This window comes from Hippoglossus hippoglossus, chromosome 9, assembly GCF_009819705.1.
Source record: "Hippoglossus hippoglossus isolate fHipHip1 chromosome 9, fHipHip1.pri, whole genome shotgun sequence".
In the NCBI taxonomy this organism is placed as follows: Eukaryota; Metazoa; Chordata; class Actinopteri; order Pleuronectiformes; family Pleuronectidae; genus Hippoglossus; species Hippoglossus hippoglossus.
Window position 1 is genome coordinate 5,954,364 of NC_047159.1, and position 24,477 is coordinate 5,978,840.

At 43.5% G+C, this 24,477-nt stretch overlaps 1 protein-coding gene across 1 annotated transcript in view; it reads left to right on the forward strand.

The window, feature by feature from the left end:
* The first annotated feature begins 839 nt into the window (after positions 1-839).
* The window catches only part of si:dkey-215k6.1 (transmembrane protein 132C), a 221,791-nt gene continuing 198,153 nt past the window's right edge, over positions 840-24,477 (forward strand). The window contains exon 1 of the mRNA XM_034596167.1: positions 840-1,762. Within this exon, the coding sequence (XP_034452058.1) occupies positions 1,681-1,762 (82 nt within the window). The 5' untranslated portion in view covers positions 840-1,680. The remainder of the gene's footprint in view (positions 1,763-24,477) is intronic.

A 24,477-nucleotide genomic window follows, 5' to 3' on the forward strand; every position in this document is an offset into this window, starting at 1 on the left:
TCCCAAAGAACACACACACACACACACACACACACACACACACGTCCTATCAATAGAAAGTGAATGAGTTTTATTACAAGGTGCATCACATCATATTGCAGTTGTACAAGCTGTCACACGCCACTGAGTGTGTGTTTGTGTGTGTGTGTGTGTGTGTGTGTGTGTGTGTGTGTGTGTGTGTGTGTGTGTGTGTGTGTGTGTGTGTGTGTGTGTGTGTGTGTGTGTGTGTGTGTGTGAAGTTGGTGTCTATCGATTACAGAGAGAACAGGTGTAGTGTGTGTCTTTGTATGAATAATGCAGAGAGAGGCTTTGCAAAGATAAACGACATGTGAATGTGCGCACACACACACACACCAACCACACGGAGACTTTGGCCTCATTTTACAGCAAATCTTATTTTAAACTTTGAATTTTATTTCAAATCAAGTTTTTTTTTCTCCTGCAGTGCAAACTGAACTATCCATGAAATCAGTTTCTGACGTGAAGGCTTTTTGTTTTCAGTCATTGGTTTTCAATATCCCACATTGGCCTCAGTTTAGATTTTGTTTTTGTGATTTTGTTAATTTCACATTCTTTAAAAATTGCATAGTTGCACAGTTGCTATAGTTGTGTGTTGGGTTCTTCCAACAGTGAATGAAAGTTTAATAAAATCCGCATAAATAAATCTAAAATTATGAAAGAATTTTTTGTTTTTTTTAAAAGACCAAATAAATTCCTGGACACTTCATTGGCTGCTCAACTGACACTCAAATCCTCAAGTCCCGCCCCCACTCTCCACCCTCCTCAGCCCCACAGCCTCCGCTGCTCTTCCTCCTCCTCCTCCTCTTCCTCCTCCTCCTCCTCCTCTGCCGGCTGGTGCAAGTGTCAGACCTCCTCCTCCTCGGTCCTCTCCTCCCTCCATCCCGCGGACGAGTGGATACAGCCTCTCAAGTTGAGCCCAGACGCGCACATACCTGGCACAGCGAGAGGAGAGACAAGAGAGGCAGGACGGAGAAGGAGAAGAAGAGGAGACGGACGGAGCTGCTGCTGCCTTGCGCCTGGAATTTGGATTTTATCCTGAGCCTCAAGTGACAGTTTTTACTCGGGTTGTGTCTCCGAAGTGGACTTTTTGATTCCCCCGGAGGAGTCCTCGGTCCGCTCCGCTGCTTTGGTTTTAAACTTTGGAAGAAAGAAAAGTGCGTTTGAAGGAGAGACACTCGAGTTTCCCCTCAGCCCGAGTCGTCCCGTTTGGATACATTACGCAGAGAGGAGCGCACGGGAGGACGCAGTGGGGGGGGGGGGGGGAACCGCTTCACTCCCCAGCTCTGGTTTGAAGGAGACACACCGCAGACTTTTTCTTTTGTGGTTTGGGGGGGATTAAAAAATCCAGAAGCCACCCTGCACTGGAAATGCCCAAAGGAGGAGGGGGGTCTTCTTCTTCTTCTTCTTCTTCTTCATCTTTATTACTGACTCCAGGAGGATTTATAGTTTCACTCCAAAGCTAATCTGCGCGGTGTGTTAGGTCAGCGGGAGCGCGCAGTTCGGTCAAAATGAGATTATTGATGGCACCGACGCGGTAGTGATCTCTCTGGGGAACAGAAGAGGAAAGAGATAAAATATTTAAACACCCCCCCTTTATCCATTTTGTGAACAGTCCCGGAGGTTTTAGTTTTTTATTATTTTTTTTTAACCGACAAAGGGATGGAGATGGTTCGGAGACGGCGATGCGCACCGGTGGGATGTCGCCTCTGGAAGACGGTGCTGCTGCTTTTCCTGTGGAAAGGTAAGAGACGCGGATGCCGGCGCTAACTTGTCGCCAGATTTAGACATTGTCACTTCGTTGAATTTGGGGTTATAGAAACCCAGGATTGTCACAGTGCACACAGCGATCAAAAATAGTTTCTTTTTTGTTTTATCCCTTCAAATGCATCAAGCTTTGAGTTGTAGTTGTTGTGTTGTTTCCTTGGCTCGTTTGTGCACTTTGCATTCGGGTGCATGTTGGGAATGTGTCTGCAACAGATGAAGGAACTCGGTTTTATCCAGGATGTGACCGTGCACATTCACCCCAAAAAGTGCCAAACTGCAGCCGGGTTGCATGTGACGCTTTGAGACATCCAGGAGATGTCTGTGCCAGCTGGTGATCACACGCTGCAGCTTGTGCTTTCCAGTAAATTCAAATGAAGCAAGTGGCATTTATTTAAAAGCCAAACGACGATCGATTAGTTCATATTCACCTTGACACCTCTTGCATCCGTGGCATGCGCGTGGAATAATAAGTAATTGACTGAGCCGCAGCTCGGATGACACGCGCGTACTAACCGGTGCCATTTGAGACGCGAGGACCGAGGCTGACCCACCCGCGTGCCCGGCTGAGGTCTCCGGGGAAGAGACCTGGTGGCAGCCCGTCTCCCCCACAGTTGGATCAGAGAGGAAATGAACGAGTGTGTGCGCATGTGGCACCGTCTGCGCGCGTGGAATCCGATTTAGAGATGAGTGTCCCCGCACAGCTGAAAAAGGTGACGTGAAGGATGTTTGAAAAATGATGTTGCGTGACCTTTATAAATGGAAGGAAATCCGTTTGTGTACTTATACCCCGTTGAAATTCTGGGGTGGAGCAGGATCTGAACCCAGTAATCTAGAAATTTTCATCCAATATTTCAAAATAAAAGGATTGGGTTCATTTATAAAATTAAGGTTGCTAAAGGCTGGGTTTCACAATATAAAGCAAAATAAGAGCGAAAAAAGACTTTTCCCTGAACTTTATGATATTAATTTCCGGCAGCAGCAGCAGAGACCTTGACACAAATGAGGCAGCGGCTTTTGTTCACGTGAACATTCACCAACCCCTGGCCTCACAGCTTCTGCTCCTATTGTGTGACAAGTTCTCCGTTTGAACTGTGACGGATGTGAACTGTATGACAAACTGTGTCAACTCCCCCGTCTACCTGATACTCACTTCTCCTTCACCTCTCCAGTTGCTCCCTCAGTCTGTGTCTCATCTGTCTGTCGCACTCCTCTTCTCCTCTTCTCCTGCTCGGCCTATTAAAAAGAAGAGAATCAGCATATGCTCCAAAAAAATCAAACTACATGTCAAATTTGGGATTTTACCCCAAACGTATCTAATGTATACATTTATTTTATTTATTTAGACACCTGAACACATCAACCAATGAAAGAATATACGAAAGGAAATAATGAATGCACGGTTCCGTCCCATAGGGAGTCATCAATTCTCATTATTCCATATGGGCTGGCACGACACAGCAGCACTACTGAATGCCAGCTAGAGGCCAGTGTTCAGTGCAGCAACGGACGTACATCAGCTCTGTATCGCTTTTCATCACACGCTGGATTCTGTGCTGTAACAACATCATCTAACCTCATACTTTCTCTCTAGATTGTATTCGTTAACATTGTTGATCTCTCTTCCGTCGCTCATTGGTCTGTTTTAGCTTGTTAGTCGTTCTCAGACCAGCATCACCTCAATGTGTAGCGACTGCATGTAAAGACTGAATCGAAGAGTCTTCTTGTCCAGCAAAAGGAGATGACTCTTCGCCCGTGTCTGTTGCCTTCAACCTTTTTTCTTTTTCCATCTATTACTCTCGGTACAGCGCAAACTTCTGCCAAGGTCTGACAGTCCCCTTAAATTCAATCAAGCTGCACCAAATTGCACGGACTCATAGTTATCACTCAATGTGTCTTCTCATCAAGATCCATGAATTATTTCCTAGGAAATTGGGGATAATGTAAGAAAATCTCGTAATGTTGATATGATAGAAACATCTGCCCCTTTGTCCGGTTCTATGCTAAATTTGAAAGGGTTCTTTCTTGTTCTATGTCCCATAATTCCACCAGGTTTCCTGACAATCTGATCAATAGTTTGTGCGTAATCCGGACAGGGGTGAAAACCTCCTTGTCCGAGGTAGAAAAGCTTCTTTTAGCCTTAACCTTCATGTTCTGCCTCAGTGAGTTGGCTCGCTATAGGTACAACCTGATTCTAACTGGTAACTGGTTCTCGCTCTTTGTGTTTGAAGAAGATCTGCTGCACATTTGACACAAAAAGGACCCAAAACGTGTTTTACTAGATCAGGGGGCGACTGGGGCCGCCTCTGTCACCCAGGCCTAATGGCCCCTGTGGTTGAGGTACAGCCTCACTGGTTTCCCTAAATCAAGTAACTGAAGCAAAAGTATTTTAAGATTGTTTTGAGATTTCTTTTTTTAGTCGAGTTGAAGATCTCTCCGACAGTATACGTCCACCTATGAGAGGCAGAGGCTTCCTTACAGACCTGAATTGTATGTGAATCCTCTCTAGAACATAATTTAATCAGTCATACAAGCTCAAGTGAAGCTACGTTACAATTTGCTTTTATTCCCTGATTATTATTGTGTGCGCATGGCCATGCACTGTCAGGCTCAGTTGAATTCAGGTCGGGTAACGCCACCACCCACCTACTCCCGGGAGAAAAGAGGAAGAGGAAGCATACGATGAAGAGGGCTGACAGATATTTGGGGGTTTAAAGCTGAGTGCAGTTTGTTGCCTCAGTTTTCCACACACATGACAGTCCTTCAGCATTAGTATCACACTCCCGTGAGTGCCTTCTGTGTCTGTGTGCACGCTTCTCTGTGTGTGTGTGTGTGTGTGTGTGTGTGTGTGTGTGTGTGTGTGTGTGTGTGTGTGTGTGTGTGTGTGTGTGTGTGTGTGTGTGTGTGTGTGTGTGTGTGTGTGTGTGTGTGTGTGTGTGTGTGTGTGTGTGTGTGTGTATTTTAATCAGCTCCGATCACTCACGGCCCGCTGAGCAGTTAGTCGCTGCGTTGTGTGCTCGGGAGCGCGGTGGTCGCTGTGGCCGCGCCGCACGGCACACCAACAGGAGACCAGAGAGGAAGGGGCGAACAGAGAAACAGCTGTGCCCGGTGAAACGGCTGAGTAACCAAAAGATGAAAGCATCCAAGCTTCTCTCCTCTCCTCCTCTTCTGGGACAGGGACTGTGTATTTTTCGTGTGTGACGGTGCATATTGCTGCTGTTTCACTGTCCCCTCTGCAGTTAGGATGGCCAGTAGCATCTCCCCCCCCCCCCCCCCCCCCTCCCCCTCCCCCTTGCTCTGTGTCATGCTGCGTTTCATTCACCTCAGAAGTTGCAGCTGGAAATGACGTCACACCTGAGTTGACAATAAGTTGGGCTCTTTTTCTTTCCTGGTGGGGAAAGTGTGGTTTGCTGCTGCCAGATTTACCACAGGTGGCTATAATGCAATGAAATCCGACTTTGGGGGGGGCATCATAGTTGAAATGTACGCGGAACGCACAATACTCATCTCTCTTTCTCACTCTCATGCATGGGGAATGTGTTGGTGTTTGTGCTGACGTCTGTAATCAGACAGTAACTTTCTTCTGGTGCATGTCTGACTCCAGCCTCAGAAAACCCCCACCGTAAAACCTTTGTCCATTTCAAAAATATGGTTTTTGGTCTTTGATTTCCCCGGTGAAAGTTGGATTGATTGAATGAGTTGTGTAATTGTAAAATATACATTTTATATTTATTTTTATATATGCATATATTGCCACAGTAACAGTGCAGCACTAAGTCAAAGCCAAAAAAAACGTTTGAATGCGTTGATCTCAGTCATGAGGAGATCTCTGGGCTGTGCTCATTAGGTCCTACTTGTTTCTGATTGGCTGGCTGCCGTTATCTAAAATTTGTACAACAGGAACTCTCGGTCAACAGTTTCGCAGCCGTTGCAAATCAAAGCACATGCGCTGGCATTTACATAAAATGAAACAGATTATCTCGGTGTTCAGTAGGTCACTTAACTGCCTTCAGGTTTGTTGAGGTTGCCCTCCTTCTTTTTCAGTGCTTTGTGTGTTTCAGTGTGTACTTGTGCGTTTCAGTGTGTTTTTTTTATGATCTGACTTTCACAGATGACAACAAACTGCTCCTTTTTCATCTGTCGTTGCCGGAATAGCCATGTGGTGGAGGTTGTGCTTTATGTGTCAAAGAGATGGGTCTTGCTCTGCTCTCTCTGTGTGTGTGTGTGTGTGTGTGTGTGTGTGTGTGTGTGTGTGTGTGTGTGTGTGTGTGTGTGCGTGTGCGTGCGTTGTCTCTACCTGTGTACTCAAGTGTGTTTTGAACTACACTGTTAACCTGTCGCAGAATGTCAGCTCTATGCACCATTACTCGTGCAATACAGAGCATTAATAATTACTGATGTAAAATCACTGACACAAGAACGCATGCACGCACACATGCACACACACGCGCACACACACGCACGCATTCACACACTCACACTCATAACGGTCTCGCACACACTGCTCTCTCCCCCCCTCTCTCTTTCCTGTCTTATTGTTGGTTTCATTCACTGGCTCGCTGACTCACTCCGGCAAAAACTCTTATGCTTGCACACACATACACACACACACTCGCAGACACCTACACAATACACAACCCATTTAAACACACATGCACACAGAGGGAGCCTATTAACTAAAAATAAGTCTAGGACTATAACATTTAATTTAACTGTAATTTTAAACATTTCCGTCTGATTGCAAGAGGAAATGCGCACTGAGTGACGTGAACATGTGAGGCAGCTAAATACCATGCTGTCCAAAACTCACACCCCTTCAAGTGTGAACCTTTTTCTCTCTGCCTCTGTCACACACAAGCACACTCTTCTGGTCTTTTTGTCATGGGGACAGTGAGAGGCCAGAGCACAGAGAGAGTGGAGAAGGTCACAGAGACACCGAGGTACAGAAGTGGGTGGACTGGAACAAGTGGACATGAAACACTCTTCACTGCCTACCTCCCTTTTCCCCCTGTCATGAAATTTTCTGCTTTTTTCACAGTATTGATTTTTGAGTTTATTGTATGTTATGGATCTTGTGTGGTCACAGCGAGGCCACCTGGTTTTTTGAAAAAGAAACTGAAATGACCTGAATGTCCACCACTCCGCACAGCTCTATGGCCACCAGTGCAAACTGGGTGAGAGGCGTGGGTGTCATAGACTGGACACAAAGATGGACGACATGTCTCCACCCTGCTCCCCACTATCAAGAAATTAAGCAAAAATATCCTGGATATGAAAGCTGCCATCTTTTGCATGTGCAACCAGACGCTGCGCAGTAGTTATCGGGGAGTAGAGCAAGGTCCCGACAATACACACCCTCGACCAGTAACTAGTCAGTCCAAGCTGTCAATCATGAGGTTTTACCCCGTTTATATGACATCAAATTAATAATTAAAATCGAACTTACTGGAAAAACTTACCTCAGTGTGATGAGAACTACCTTTTTGAGCCATTTATTTGACTTCTGCTTTGACTTTGGTTCATGTCCCATCCACCAACATGAAGGACTAATACACTATACTGCAGCCAGCTACTAGGTGGCGATTGAGACTATGTAAGTCTATGGTAGGTAGACTATACAGGTATGAATGTGGCCAGCCTGTCTGTAAAACTTCACTTTAAATTTCATATACATCTTTTTTTAGAGCTGAACATTAACAAAACTGCAAATTAACAATATTCTGTTGATTTCACATAGAAAAACTTGACACATACCTGTTGAATGTTTTCTCCGGGATTTTTAAAACCGTTGTTCTCTTTCATCTGAGTTGTCAGCACAGCTGTGTCCTTATCATCCACATTTTCCTTCACCTCTCATGAGAACCTCGTCCATCTCACAGGGCCAATAATTTCCAACACGGTGTGGAAAAATACATTGGTTTTTGCCAGCTGGCAATTTTAAGCGTGTTTCATCTTGTCATTTTTCCAAAGTGAAAAGAAAGCACAGATCATCTTAGTGTATCTGGTTTACAGTTGGAGCGCAGGTCTTGTGAGTTGTAGTTTTCTTGTCCCTTTGAGCTCCGTTATTATTACAACTTTTTTCATTGGTTAATTAACCTGTTTAGGTCATTTAGAATATATCCTTATTTTCTCTTTACTGTATCTGTCATGAAAACCTCTCAGTTCCTCCTCTGATGAAATGATTGGTTTCCCATGCTAATCAATGTGCAGAAAGTGTGTGTGCAGAAAGTGTGTGTGTGTGTGTGTGTGTGTGTGTGTGTGTGTGTGTGTGTGTGTGTGTGTGTGTGTGTGTGTGTGTGTGTGTGTGTGTGTGTGTGTGTGTGTGTGTGTGTGTGTGTGTGTGTGTGTGTTTGCATACTGTGACATAAAAGAACCCTCGACTCGCTGTATAGCCTTTACCTACACAGACACACACCTCCACACTCAAGGAGCTGGATGATGAGAAAAAGAATTGGCTCTCGTGGATGGAGAGATTGAAGAGGGGATGGATGGGGTGGTTGGAGGAGTATGTTTGTGTGAGATTTTCTCCTCCCTTGAGAGTCTATTCATTCTCTGTGTCTCGTCCTCTTATCAGTAAATCTTATCGAGACAGATCCTGTTTGCTGCAGGGCTCGGACAGATTTACACTGACACACACACTAACTCACATATTTTCTCTCTCTAAAGTACACATTATGAATGCAACAGAAGAGCGTGTTAGGAGTGAGCCGCAATGTAATTATTTACTATGCACACCTTTGTCAAGGCGGCCATTTTGACATGAACGAGCAGGTAAACACAGGTGTTTAAATCCACCTTTTTATTCACATTGTGTTTTGGCCCCTCGTCCACATGCAAATGCTGATTTAAGTCCCTTAAAAGGAGGTTTTTACAAATGTTTTCCTTCTGATGGACAGATGTCAATGACAACATAACCAAAAAACTTTGCTGATATCATATTTTTGACACAATTTATCCGATTACGTCAGCTTTTAATTTTCTGAACTCCGATTACATCGGAAACCCGACAGGTTCATCTCCTGTCTGCTTCTCTTTACCTTGTAATGACGGCCACTGCAACTCCTCTGGACCTTGAGTGTAATGAGGAGCGAGTATTAGAAGTGAACACGTTTGAGTTCATTTCTATGAACGGTTTGTCAAGGAGAGCGATGAGGGCCAGAGCTCTGACTCTCCAAAGACTCATTTTACAATCAGAAAAGCCTTGCTGTGCTCTAAGAACCTGATTGAAGACTTTAATTCAGTCAGGATCAGAGAATTCAAGTGTTCTTCTCTGTGTGATACTTCATCATATGAAGTTAAAAGTGAGGAGTGTGAATTCAAGGTTGGGTGAACATGTAGTAGTTGATGTGTGTCAAGGTTTATAACTGATTCAAATGGCCACACTCAGGAGCTGAGAGAGAAATCTGCCAATCATAGCCTCCTTCTTCGCGTATCGCTCTACCTCCCTGATCGCTCTTCAACAACGATCTCCTTTCCATTTTCCTACTGCACCAGATTATTAGATGGCCTTTTTATCCCCCCCCCCCCCCCTCCTCATCACTTCCTCTGTTGGATTGGTAGGGGTCGTCTGGTTCTGCACTCTCTGAAACCAAGACGCTGACTTTCAAAACCTCTTAATACAGTGACTGTCCAGCAGGGCCGATGTCAGAGATGAGTCTGGGCTTGAATCTCTTGTTTTCATTCTTCATGCAACAGTTTCTGTCACTTTACACGTGTACAACAGAGTGAAAAGTCACGATTATCTGTCAGAAGAGATCGTCTGCGCACCTCATTCCTCTTCCGCTGCCTCTTCATTCCCCAACTATAAACAGGTTTTGCCCTCAAACGTGTCCACACAACACTTTGTCCAAATCCAGCCTTTATTTTGTGGATTCAGTGATGAATCATACGAAACGTCACAGACCTTCAGACGGCAAAAGCAAAGGACAATCAGTTACACACCTCCTCCAGGGTTGAGGTCAGATAGTACACACCAGAGGAGGCTTCTCTTCAGGAGAGTCAGAGTTTTGAGAAGAATGGAATGTGTCTATGGTTCTTTTATCGTTTCCTGTTCATTAATCAAATTTATGCATTTCCTTTGTTTCGCAGGTTTTGTTTGCTTCAGACATCTGTTTTATAAACTCAACATTAGATTCTTGCTGTTTACATGTGCTGCTAATAATAGAATCTACGCTCAACCGATTAGTCTTAATGGTTGAATAACCCAACTTCTGTGGCACGTGTGTGTGTGTGTGTGTGTGTGTGTGTGTGTGTGTGTGTGTGTGTGTGTGTGTGTGTGTGTGTGTGTGTGTGTGTGTGTGTGTGTGTGTGTGTGTGTGTGTGTGTGTGCCTCCATTTCTCTGTATATACTCTGTGACCATGAAGCGGTTGGGGTTCAAAGGCCTGTCGAGAGGTTTAAGGGTCTTGCTAATGAGCAAGTCATTTTCCCTCAGATTAGCATGAATAGGCGGACTAATTTTGTGTGTGTGTGTGTGTGTGTGACTGCTGCTGTCGGTCTCCAAGGCACGTCAAGGGGTTTAAGGTTGAGCTCATGAGCAACGCATCTCCCCCTTCCATTAGCTCCACTTGGCTGGTTGGGCACACACTGTGTGTTCGTGTGTGTGTTTCAGCGAGGAGCTGAATGGTCCAATCATTAACACCATGACTCCGTGACTCAGAGGAGACTGAAAACTGATTAACATTAGGTGTTGTTTTTCACATTTAATTGTGATTTAATTCAATTTATTGGTAGGGTGTGCAGTACTAATGTGTGTGTGTGTGTGTGTGTGTGTGTGTGTGTGTGTGTGTGTGTGTGTGTGTGTGTGTGTGTGTGTGTGTGTGTGTGTGTGTGTGTGTGTGTGTGTGTGTGTGTGTGTGTGTGTGTGTGTGTGTGTGTGTCTGTGTCTGTGTATCTGTGTGTGTGTGTGTAAAAGGTTTAAAAGCTAATCTATAACAGTTGCATATGGCTGGTAGGAAAGTCCGTCTTTTTCTATATTCAGACATGACCTCCGGGTGAAATCCGGAGAATTGGTTACGGACTTTACCCGCAGTCTGCCTTTCACACATGCACACCACAGCGGGGGGGGGGGGGGTTCTCTGCACAGACGCAACAGCAACAGCATCGAATCCACTGCGTAATTCAGGCCAGAGGTGGAACAGCCGGGTGCAGGCGGCAGATAAAGGAAATGACGCATTAACTCTGCTGCAGAGATCACGTGATCACGTCGCAGGTGTCGGCTCTTATCACCACAAACTCTCTAGCCATCTTCATCGGTGTCTTCTATGTGAAAGTCTTATATTTGTTTTCTTTTCTTTTTATCATTTTTGTGCCTGTCACGGGTAAAAAGTGTCATCAACCCCCCCCCCACTCGCTTCAATTGGATTTTTTTCCGAAAGTTTACTTCTATGTGATATTAATTTCTTTACGATATATAATTGCACAAGACTTTATTTATATTCGTGCTCCAACTCAAATGTTAAACAAATTTTCTTATATTCGTTCCGTAAAAACCAGTCTGGTAAAAATGTCTTTCAAAAGCACAAGTTATAGATTCTTAATTCTGCGTACAAGTGGATAATTTTTAATTTGTTTACGACACATGCGCTGATATCATTTCTTTCTGTAATTTATTTGATACTTACCCCCAGAAAACAAAAGTGATGGTAAATGTCTAAATGCAAGTCTCAGCCGCTTCAGAGTTTCCTCTGTGCCTCCGCTCTCCTCCCCTGCGTTAATGTCTGACTGATAAGATATTTGTTTTTCCTCATCAAAGAGGTAATATTTAACTGCCAGTCCACTGACGTTTTCTTCCTGATGGCTGATAGTTAATTTAATTCTTTCATCACAACATATTTTCTCTCTGTCAAACGTCTGAGCAGCAGTAATAGAGGTTTAATGGGCCAGTACTTAGCAGACACACCAGATAAAGAGACTCTTTTCTTTTGTCTTCCTCGCTCTTGTTTCCATTTCCTCTTTGCATTCTTTTCCCTCTGGCTTTATTGTGACATTTTTGCTGATTTAATCATTCCCACACTGTCATCACTCTTACACTTAATCTCACCCTTTTTCTCTGCTCGTCTTCCTTTGTCACATTCTTCTTTTTTAGTTTCTCGCTAAAGTGCATATTCTGTCCTCACTATTCTCGTCCCCATATTTTTCTCACTCTATATTTTTTTATCTCCTGTCATCATGTCTTCCATCTTTCTTTTCGTTTCTCAAAAAATTAGATATTTCTCTCTTCTGAGCCCCCATCTTTATCACATTTTCCCCCTCTCGCTGTGTCTTGTCAATATTTTTCCACCTGTCATCTCCTTTTCTTTCCCCTCTTGCCCCCCCCCCCCCCCTTGCCCTCCCTCTCCATCTCTCCATCTCTCCCTCTCTTAGCAGCTCTTAACCAGTCCTTTGAGAGTGTGCGAGCTGCTCAGCCTAAATGATTTTCTATTACCGCCGCCTGTTAACAGCGCTCCATTTGATCAAGCTAATGAAATTGAAAACTTTCATCTAAGCCAAATTGATTTCAAACCTGAAACCACACGCGGGCAAATGATAGAAAAGGGGGAGAAAGCGAGAGAGAGCGTTGTGTTAGTGGAGCGCGACATTCACTTTAGACGCACACAGAAATCACTTAGACTGTCTGTCGTTTTATTCTTGTCCTTGGGAGACGGAAGGAGGAGAAGGCCTCGTCTTCCGCTGTGGACTTCAGCATAACACTGGGGCACTATGGGGGGGACCCCCCCCCCCCCGATTGCCACTGGGTATTTCACACACTGGGGATAATCACCATCAGCAGTGAGGCACCAGATAAAGCGCACACCGAGATTTGTTTGGTTTGGAAATGTGCTTAATAATGCTTCAACACTGTTTTTAGATATGTGTGTCTGTAGAATAACACCTGACATTTGTGCATCTTTCCTGACCTGTGTGTAACGGTAATGCCCAGATATTTCCGTAGTGTTTTATATTTTTCCTGCTTGTGCTTGTTTGTGGCTCGAGGTCCGTGAGCCGTGAATCTCGGGCTCAGAGCTGCTGCGAACACTTGATGGCATTAGCTACAGTCTGAGAGAGAGCGAGGGAGAGAGAATAGAAACAGTGGAGGAGAGAGAGTAGCAGAGGGAGACATTAAAAGGCCAGACCAGGCCACGATCCGGGCGCCGTGAAAAAATGGGATCAAGAGATGGAGAGAGTGAGGGAGAGGAAGAGATGAAAAGGGGATGAAAAAAGTGGCAGTGTGAAATGAGACTTTGGGCAGCAGAAGGAATAGGGAGAGATTGGACAGAGATGAGAGGAAGCACAAAACAGAAAAAGGGGGGGGGGGGGAGAGGTATAGAAGGAAGGAGAGAGGGAGAAGTGAAGAACGAATTACAGACCATGAGAGGGAATGGACGGAATGGAGGGAAAAGAGCGATCAAGATGAACCGATTTGGGAAAACAAAGGGAGGGGGACGGGTATTTGGTGAAGGAAAAAGCTGGAGCATGAGGGTTAGCAACAGCGAGAGATTTCACATTTCATTCTGTGTTGCTCTTAGCCTGTAGGCCAGCATTAAATTGGAGATTTCCACTATTTACAAAGCTCCCAGTGGCTTCAGAACTCCATCTACATAATGTTTAACATGCTCGACTTGGCTGCGCTCTGTCCGTCAAAAGAAAACGGTGTAAGGAGTTTGGGCATCTTTCCCCGAGGCCTTCCAAGAGGCCAGGGAGGGGGGAGGCTTCGATGCTGTGAAGGCTGAACTCAACACACAGTAACTGAATAGAAAACATATATAAAATAAAACAGCAGTGTTTGCCTGTTTTGTTTATTGAAGGAACTGGTTTAAAGTTTTTATCTTCTTCTTCTGGAGATAGAAAAATAAAAACGTACGATGTCGTCTCGGTGAGATTTGGCATCGGGCTGCGCTTCAGAAGTGAACGACTAAAGCTGCATCTGTCGTGGAGTCACAGCCCGGTGATTACAGAGAGTGACTCACCAACGGAGACTGTACCCGGCGATTACTGCTCATTCACACGCTAACTTCCTCTGCCTTTGTGTCGAGAACAAGTTTGACCTTTTTCCTCTGTGAGTAATGTGAGTAAATGGTCAGATTATTTTTATCCTCTGCGATGCCTTAGATAAATATTAGAAACGTAATGACATGAAGCCAGTTTTCATAAATGTAGGAAGGATCTAATAAACTGATCTCTTTCGCCGATATTCGGGGTAATTTGAGCAACTCCTCTATTTTTGAATATTTGGTAAATGAAACTCAATAAAATTAATGCTCTGACTTTTTTTTTAAAACTTGCTGAAGTGGATTTGATATATATTTTTTTCTCCTTGTGTTTAAATTTTGTACCTTTTTCTATCTCGGACACTAATTAGATTTTAACTAAACTTATTGAGTTTGATAACCAAATATGTGATGGAGCTTTTCTTCTTTCATTAAGTCTCTTACCTTTCATTTAGTCGGAGGAGCTTATAGGTGACACTCACATGTCACTCAGTATAAATCCAGATAAAAGATCTAGATAAGGTAGATCTCCATAACTAACAGCCTGTGTTTCATCGTCAATCGGTCTCACTCAGTGGAACTGTTGGGATGTACAACGTGAGTTACTTTGGATGAGTTAGTGTTTTGCATTATTTTCCAATATTTGTTCAAGTGTTGTTCGGGATGGGGTGAAACGTCATGATTGACCTTGATGCCGCAGATCCACATGAGGAAGTGGAGTAATGGAGAATATCAAACGCAGCCCTTGATAGATGTATTCAATCACCTGCTCCCTGTTTGCTTGTATTCTAATGTAACATGAGAATATTAGAAACCTTTAACAGACCCTTGAACTTTCCCTGTGAAGGGGCCATTGTGCCTCCCTTGTGAGAAGTGCTCTTGAAAAGCTGCACTCGACCAGCACAGCGCTCTCAGCATTCCTCCCATGTGTTGTCTGCAGGCTCTATGCAAAATATAGATAAATACCAAGTTTCTAATTATAAAGTGTGTAACATATAAATGAGTGGCCTACATGCAGTGGTGCTCAGTTTCATGAAAGATCAGGTTTAAGTCGTGTTGACTAATAACTCAGGTCTGACTTCTTCATTTTGAAACACATATTTTTCCATTGAAAATCATACATGAGGGAAGCAAATCCAGTGCAATGTTTGTGTTTGTTTTTTCAATACATTATCAGCCACATTAACAATCAAGATCTTAAGTTCTCTTTTGTCCCATAGTGTGTGTGTGCAGGGAACGACACAGTGTTAGCATGTATGCGTTTCCTCACCAAATCTACATGCGTGTGCGTGTCTTCTTTAAACCAGCCTCGCTGCATGCTCACTGTCTTTTCAGGACTTTCAGACTCCACTATTTGTTAAAGAGGGAGGCAGCGATTAGCTAACCTCTTAACGAACCCCACTAATGAACCCTGAGGGCAGCTCGGAGACGGCCTCGGCACGCCACGATAATTAGACTGGCAAATAAGAGCTCGTTATGCAAAGGAGTTGGAGTTAATCTGCATATCTTTACCTGAGACACTTACCGTACACTGACAAATGTTTACCCAAAGGCAGAGAGGAGGAAAAGCAGGGGGGGTGGGGGAGAAAGGTTGAGGGAAGACGAAGGAGTTGAATAAAGTTTCTCGTACAAGTTATTGTTTACATGTTGTATGTTTAAACCTGTTGAATCTACCTGTGTAATTCTCTCACATACACCCCAGTCTCAGCCCTTCTAACCACTGATTGGCCGGTTCAGCTACATGTGAGTCGGGAGATGAGTAAAACACAACCACAGCTGAGGCTGAAGGTTAAATGCCATTAAGTTGTGTAGTTATTTGGTCATTCATCAACCTGATGGTCGGACCAGATGAAATCAGGGGGTTCGTCAAAGTTCATCCTGAAGGGTAAGAAGAATTAAATCTCATATGAATCATTACGTTTAGAAGAATAGAATGATGAATTTTAATCCAAACGTTATTATAAGAATCTGGAATAAAGAACAATAATAGTTCCACTACATCAGGCACTCTGCCAGACACACAGTATTTTAGACCACTGATGGTAAGAGTCTAATATTAGCAAAGTTGCCTCCCAGTACATTTGGGATTGTTTTTGCCTCTTCATAGAATCTGCAGTGACTAGATGGAAAAATGACAATAAAATGATCGGGATTTGGCAGCGCGTCGTGGCTGTTTGACACTCGCCGCACTTTGCAGCAGTCGTTTACGAGGCTGGACTGAAACTTTCGCTTTTTTTAATGGACGGGCGCATCACCAGTCCAAACTCCACCCTGTCCTTTCCGGCGATTACATATGGTGTGCTGTGAAGCGCGAGAGACCGGTCGTGATTGGTTCTTGGCTGAAGCGCGTATCGTCCCTGGCAGTGGTCTCCGGGGTTGATGGGTTTGACCTCTGCATGGCAGCAGGGCTCCTGATGGATCGCTCACTGCAGCCAACACACCCAGTGGTCTGCCGTGGATATAGATACAGTGGACGGTGTTGTGTGAGCCGTGCCGTCTGCCTGTGTGCAGTGAAATTTTACATGAGTAATTTGAGTGTGTGTGTTTATGTGTGTGTGTGTCATCTGATACTAACTGGCTGTGTTATGAGCAATCAGTCTATTCATGGCAGTAGGTCAGAGAATAAACACTTTTGAGGACTGTGGTCTGTGAGATAGCCCATTAGGTGTGTGTGTGTTTGTGTTTGTGTGTGTGTGTGTGTGAGAGAGGATGAGTTGCTGGATTTGAGTGTGTGTCTGTTTGGCTCATTAGTGCAGTGATTCAGAGCTGATTATTTATCGTCATGTTGCCCAGCCTGCTGAGTTGTGGCATCGTCAGCAGCCATCTTTATTACACACACACACACACACACATACACACAAACAAACACACGTACACACTGAGAGGGACACACACACGCTGAGAGAGGGCTACAGGAGTTGTAGAAGTTATTACATATCCCCCTGTGCTTTGTACATGCACACACACAGAGTCATGAACACACACACACCTTTATACCCTACCTTAAACCCTTTATGCCTAAACACAAACACACTTCCCATTGCACACAGATGCACACACACTCTCTCCAACCAGCACACACACACACACACACACACCCACTCCCTGCCTCTCTCTCCCTCTCCTCTACCCCTGACTTTGTCCCTGTGACCTTGGGCGAGCGCGCTGCCAGTGGCTGCTGCTGAGATCTCTGCATAGGGGGTTGGAGGGCGGATGGAGAAAGGCTTGGCCGGGCATCACACAACTTTCGTCCCTCTATCCATCCGTCCGTTTGGCTGATAAATGAGAGAAAACTTTTCCCTCCTCTGTTGACAGATGGCTGTGGAGGTTCCGGTGGGGGGGGGGGCTCATGAGGAGTTAATTTATAATGAAGCTCCTCGTTGGATTCCAGCGCTGTCATCATCATCATTTATTCTCAAATTGTGCCTAAATGCAGTTTTCAAAAAGTGACTTTGACTGATCATAGACGAAGCAGCAGTCAGACTTTTCAATGTGCCCATTGAAATGATGTCGCGTTTAAGCCCCGTCCTCGTGAAACGGTTACTCGATATTATAAAGTTTTATAAGACGTTTTTTACTTATCAATCATCAGTCTATCAAATGTAGCACAGACGGGAACAGAACACCAAATGATTTTGGCCGTCTTGGAACATATTCTCAAGTCAAAAGTGTTTTTAAATATTCTATTACACAAAAATTGGACAGAAGAAATCAATAGAGTTAATTTTTTGGGTAATTTCAATTGGAATTAAATCATCGCTGGGAGAACGCAACTGCTTTGTTAGAGTTTCCTGTGGTTCCACCTTTTGGACGAGCTGGCATCATAAAGCTTGCATCGGCACTGGAAATGATTGGAACCAGTTCTAGGTTAGTTGATGGAAAAGGGCAAATGGAAACAAAATTCTATCGACCCAGCTGTCATTGGCTTTTTGAAACATTTATTGTGATTTTGATTTATGGAGACCCTGCAGTTTTTGTGATTGATATCTTATATTAAGTCTTTACATTTTGTATTTATTGTCCATCTCTAATGTTCAGCTAGAGTTTGTGTGGCTGTGGTTTGTGTGGATACTGCTCTTTACCACACGTTTTGATGCTATAAGGCGATTAAGAAGATTTTCAGCCACATGGAAGCCACAAGCCTCATTTTGTTATTTCCGTAAATTTAATGTTTATGATGTATTGATTTAGAAAAGTGTGTGTGTGTGTGTGTGTGTGTGTGTGTGTGTGTGTGTGTGTGTGTGTGTGTGTGTGTGTGTGTGTGTGTGTGTGTGTGTGTGTGTGTGTGTGTGTGTGTGCCAGTATCAGTCCCCAGTCGCCGCCTATCAGCCCACACAGCTGATGGCTGCCATTTTGAGGAACAGCTGACATTTGCCTTCACTCTCCATCACATACATTAGTGGGCGTAGGCCTCTGACATTTCTGACTGTGTGTGTGTCTGTCTCTGTGTGTGTGTGTGTGAGATGAGTTAATTGTGCGTGCCCCCTGACATTTTATGGGATGCTAATGGTATTCATTGCCGTGGCAGCTGGAGGGGAGGTGGACATTGTTGTCTGTGTGTAAATGGTGCCCGTCGCTCACCTGTAGGCGTGTGCACGTGTATCGGCTGAGGCAACTGCGACACCATCGTATGTGTGCAACTGTGTGTATGTTTTGTCTCCACCATATGTGTGTTTGCACTTTACTGGTGTTTTTACCTCTGGGTGTGTAAGTGAGTGTGTATGTGCATGCAGTGTGCATGGGTGTGGGCAGTCAGTGGCCTCATGTCCTTGCGTGCACGTATGTGTGTCTGTGTGTTTGTGTGTGTGTGTCTGGAGGGCTGGGAGATGAAGCCGCCTGTTTTTTTCTGATAAGGACTCCCACCTCCACCTCTCTATCACTCTACTGTTCTATCTCTCTCCTCCCCATCCTCCATCTGGAACTGTAGCAACACCACTGTGTCCTCTTCTCTCCTTGTATTGCTCTACTTACCACATTTTCTTTTTTTCCATCTGTCTTCTTCTGTCCTGCGTTGTGGACACTCTTGTTTAGGCCACGTTGTGAAACTATTCACTTCAAGTACTTTAAGTTTCCTCCTTAGCCAAAACAAATGTTCTCATGTGAGGGTATGAAACACTTTAAATGCTTTTTAAATCACCAGACATCTAATAGAACTTTCATTACATCCAAAGTGTTTTGTAATGCATTTATCTCTTTCTGCTTTTTCTTAATTTTTCCAGCCCTGCACTTTATCTCTCGTTCACTTCTCTGTTTTGATCCAGACTTTTTTCAAAATGCACTTCTTCTTGCACCTGTTGAGGAGAAGTCACCGGGAAAAGAACCATCTCTGCTAGCCACGCTAATACATGTGACATAAAACTGAGCTAATAGTCTTAAAAAGTGCCTCTCACGGTGAAATGCTCCACCATCTGGTTTCCTCTGCTGTTAAAGGACATAAAATGGCTCTAATTGCCATATTGTCACACTTTGCTGATCTCAAGGAGGAATGTGATTCTCGTTTTCCCGTCAGAGGTCCAGATCAGCTGTAGCAGCAGCTGATAAGGGTTCAGTCAGAGACCTCAGTCAGACAGGTGGGTGTGTGAACCGTCTCAACCGCGACCCTCCCCTCTAAAGAAGGTCTCCGTGCTCGCTCTTCCATCCTGTTAATAACTGTACATCATACATGTAGGCAGAGCGGCGAGGGATTAGCCTCTAAGTGGTTCTCAGCAGGAAACCAGGCAGAGCTCGAGGCTTTGTGCTCTGATCTCGCTCTTTCTACAATCTCCACTCTTTAGCCCCTTTTCCACTGGTGAAAAAACCCCATTAACGCACACTGACATTTGGCTTTTGTCTGCAGTGGGAACGGATGCAGACGGAATTCATTCCCGGGTCAAGTGACTCTGAAATAGACACAGGTTCTAATCAACCCAGGCTCAGATTGGCAGTGATGGAAACGTCTTTACTTTGGAGTTATTACTTTAAGAGATATTTTTGGATATCTGTTGACTCTCTGCTCATCGCTGGAGGAGAAGAACATCCCTCCGTCTGCACCTCCCCTCTTTCATCCTCTGCCTCCTGCCCTGCAAACACTTATCCTTCTTTTCTTTACCTAGTTTGTTCACTGTTTTAACTGTTATTCCTTCTTATTCATGTGCAATCCATCACTGTGACCTTCTGCTTCCTCTCATTTTCTCATTTTCTCATTTCTTTCTTTCTTTCTTTAGTGCTCTCTCTTTCTTTCTCTCACATCTCTTTTTTGTTTCCTCGAGTCTCTCCTCCTCCTCTTTGTCCCAGCTGGCTGTTTTAGAGCTGTTTGCCATCTGATGTTCCTATGAGAGGTAATTAAAGCCTAAATCACAGACTGCAGGTGTGTGTGTGTGTGTGTGTGTGTGTGTGGAAATTGATTAATTTCATAACACTTGTCTCCAGGCTAGCTAGAAAACTTTTGGGACACTTCCCAAACCCAAAGCTCCACAACCATCACACACTAATTCCATCAAGTGAGCCGGAGCTCATCGTTATCCTGTCAAATTAAGTCCTGCTAACTTTTTACTATTACATATTACTCCCACTTATTACTTCTTAGTGTATGTGGGCACTGATACTAATAATAATAATGTCTTAACGTCTGTACCTGTATCAGTTCTTCTTTTTACCAGTTAATCAGCTATAAGGGTTTTCAAACTGTCTCCTCTCTCCTGTTGAGGATACTTATATATGGATTTAAGATGAAACCGCACTTTACATGACACAATGAGAGGTTTGCTAATAAAAGAGAATTCAGTGATATCACGTGTTATTTTTGAGATATGACCTACAAGCGGCCATTTCTGCCAAGAGCGCCTCTGGTAATAATATCACTTTACTACAAGCAGCAGTTGAGTTATTTTTAAATGATATCGTTAACTGGAAACTATAAACACCCTAAAGTACTGTAGCTTCTATACTGCAGAACGCCTCCAATAACTCAGCTGTACTTACAAAAATTGGCCTCAAGCTGCACGTAGGCTACGTCCATTTCTCGTGTATTGCTGTCGTCTATTCTTCTTTGACTGCGTCTTTCTATTCGTCTGTCTCTCTTCTCTTTATTTATCCATCTGTATCTCTCTTTCTCTTCCTGCTCTCTCTTGTCTCCCACTTGTTTTCTTGTTTACTCACACGCTTGTCTTTCTGTCATTAGTTCCATTTCAGCCACACCCACACAGCTCCTCTCCTCATTCATCACTCCCCATAGCTGGTTTCCTCTCTGTGTGTGTGTGTGCGTGTGTGTGTTTGTGTGTGCGTGTGTGCGTGTGTCTGTTTGTGTGTCTGAGAGAGAAACAATGAGTCAGATTAAGACAATGTGTCTGTATTTCTTCTCGCCTCTTGTGTTTCATCTGCTTTATGGGCATTTTATGTTTACTCAGAGATGAGAATGAGTGAGGAAGAAAAGCAGAGAGACAATCACATTAAGCGTGTTTCCCCCATAGGCTGCCCGATGAACTCCGAATGTAAAATTCATTCACTTCTACATTATTTACTCCGAGTTGACACAAGTTGAACACAAGTTAACAAGCTAATTAACTCCTGTTTTGCACCTTATTTTAACTCTCATTCTTTATTTATCCCGCAGTGGTTGAATGAGCATTTTCAGCAGCGCTGCACTTGACATTTATCCAATTTCACGTGTTCACACCTGGGAGCAGCCCAGTACAACCAGCCTGTTTGGCTGCTCACCACTGAGCTGCTCCACTGGAGCAACTGGGGGTTAAATGCTCCGCTGAAGGAGTTGTCACTGGTAATTGTTCAAAGAGGTAAAGACTGTTTACCTCTACTGTTTACTCAAGTCAGGTTTTTTTTTTTTTGCTCATGATCAACTTGCCTCTAAACATGTGGCTCCCTTTCTTACTGTGGATAAAATTACATTTAGATTTTATATAGCAAACCTTCCCTCCCCATCATATAAACACTATTATGGCCTGTACAGGGATCAAACCCGTGACCTTGGCCTTATTAGTACCACGCTCTAACCAGCTGAGCTAAACGGACATATACGTATATACTGTATTTAGGTTAGAGGAGGACATAGTTTATCTGCTGTTGGGTCCTCATTTATTTTTGTGCAACTACTTTTAATTTTAGTGAGAAAGCTGTGTTGATAGATAAGTGATGATACGAATATTATGAGTCCGACATAATTGAGGAATTGGAAGACATAGTGTTCATTAACTGTTGTTTCCCAACACCACAGATGATGCTTTTTAAAGTAAATCTGAAGGAAGCTAATATCAGTGGGAGCGTCTACCCAATGAAAACAGCTCTTCTGGTTTGTTTGTTTCATTTCTTTTCTTTTACCATGAGCCAAGATCGGTGTTTAATAATTAAAAAAATTCTCCTTTCAAAGAATGATGGGAAATCTCATCACTAGCATCATGTTACGTGCACTGTCGGAAAAAAAATGCGATGCAACCAAGCGTCCAGCGTGTTGTACAGTTGAGTCCAAGAACTGTTTTGCCAAGACATTAATGTGCTACTTGGTCTCATCCACAATACAGAACCCAGTGCCCAGACTTTGCTTCTCTGCACAAGACAACAACAACAACACACAGACAAAAGCACAACACCCATCCAACTCTGTGAGGGACACAGAGAAAGTGGGTTACACTTGTCATACGGCCGGCTGAGTCAGTGGCTTCTTTCAAATCCAAGCTTAAACTGCACCGTTATCACATTGACTCTGCTCATTTCATCTGATTCTGGTTTTCATTCACTTTGTGTTTTGCCATTTTAACTTTTTATGTGATTCATTTAGAGCTTTTGTTCTCTTATAGCTGTGTTGTAGGTGTGTTTCTCTGTTTTTTGTTTGCTATGTGAAGCACTTTGTAGGTTTGTTTCAGTAAGTGCTGTATAAATAATGTTAATTATAGTCATTATTATTGTATTGAAACATTTAGATTGGGCTTTGAATATGCTTGATGATGTCAGTGATGCTGCTTGAGGTTTTTCGTCAATTCAGAGAAAAAAAATATTGAAAATCTATCTCAATTGTGGTATAAAAATATAAAAAAAAAAGGTTAAAGTTTTAACGATTCACAAAATAGTGGAAACCATCAGCTGCAATTTGCAAAGCCCGAAGTTGGCCTCAGTTAAAAATCAATAAGAAATCGACTTCCGATGCATTGTGGGAGAAGAGAGGAGAAGAGGGAGGAAGAGGAAGGAATACTTTTATTTAAAGTGCAGAAAAGAGCACATGCTTCCATTTGAAAAAGAAGTCAACGACAGAGAAAAGTCAGATATGAGAGACAGGGAGAGGTGAATATCAGATATTTTGGTTTATTAATTGGGGGTTCCTGTACTTTCTGACAGTGGTTGAAGATTGTATCTACCAGAAGAGAGAAGAATCCAATTGTACGAAATCATGTCTCAGAATGAGAGTGGGAGCAGACTGAGAAACGGTGGAAGAAATAGGAGAAATGAATGGACATGGCAAGGAGTTAGAGGATGAGATGGCTCAGTGAAAAGACAAAGGGACATAAAAAGGAAGAGGGAAAGAGGAAGGGACAAGATGATGATGGAGAAATAGAAGTGGAAGTCTGCAGTGATTCAGTCTTTATCAAAAATCTCTCCTATACAAACACTACCTGTCCTTTTCCCTCTCATGACTTAGTGTTCTATGTAAGTGCCTCCACACATATGTCATCTTTACGTATATTGCAATTGCTGATGTTGTTGCATATTGGCCTTAACACACACATCCCAGCAGCTCTGCAGGAGGGGAGGCCCAATATTTCCAGTACAATAACACAAAGGATCTCAGGCTTTGCATGAATTAAGCTCCATTACATACTTTTCACATTATGTTATAGCATTTTCAGAGGCAGTATTAGTTTGATAAGAATAGTTCCAAATGTTGTGCACACACTGTTCGTAAAGTTCTTGCTCCTCCATTGTACCAGGTGTACTCGATGTAGCCACAGCTATTAAATTATTTCTAACTATACGTGCGAGTGTCACAAGTGCTGCAACAAGAGAGGATCGAGAGGAGAGATGATGAGTCGGGCTCGGTAAAGTTTCACTCTCTCCTCAGACTTAAACAGATTTCAGGCTACAGCAGGTTTGAAACTTTCCTGCCACCAGAGTAAAGTCAGCTGACTTCAAATGACGCGACTCAAAGCCATTCAGTCAGAAATGAATAACTTGTAAAACTCTCACTAAAAATCAAACCAGGCAGACCTGACTGAGTTGATGTAAATCAACAAGGCAAGACTCAGCTACAGAAACAGATGGAAACACTGACAGGAAAATGAACTGGAGGTTTCTGTGGGGCTGTGTGAACCATGGTGTTCACTACAGAGAGCTCATGATCCCTGCAGTGCTCCCAGGTTCAGCACTCTGGACAGCGACCTGTAGTTAAATCAAGTAAAACTTTCTATATTTAAAAGTAATTGACAACATCTATAAGAATAAAGACAGATTTAACTACATAAACTAAAATTGCTGCTCTATGCCCTGCTGAAAACAGTTGGAGGTTAAATATGAGGTATATGTACAGTTCAGTAACTTCATCATGTTAAACTTTATCACTTCCATTCAATCTTTACACTTAAATACTTTAGCTCAGCCTCCTTCCTTTCATTAGGTTCCCTATTATTTTGGACTCTCTTAAACAACAGGCTTTCGACTTCATGTTTTCTGTGACACCGTTTTCATTATTCTGAACCACTTTGCGACTTTAAGAGGTATTTCTGCCTGCGTTACCTTGCTCTGCTT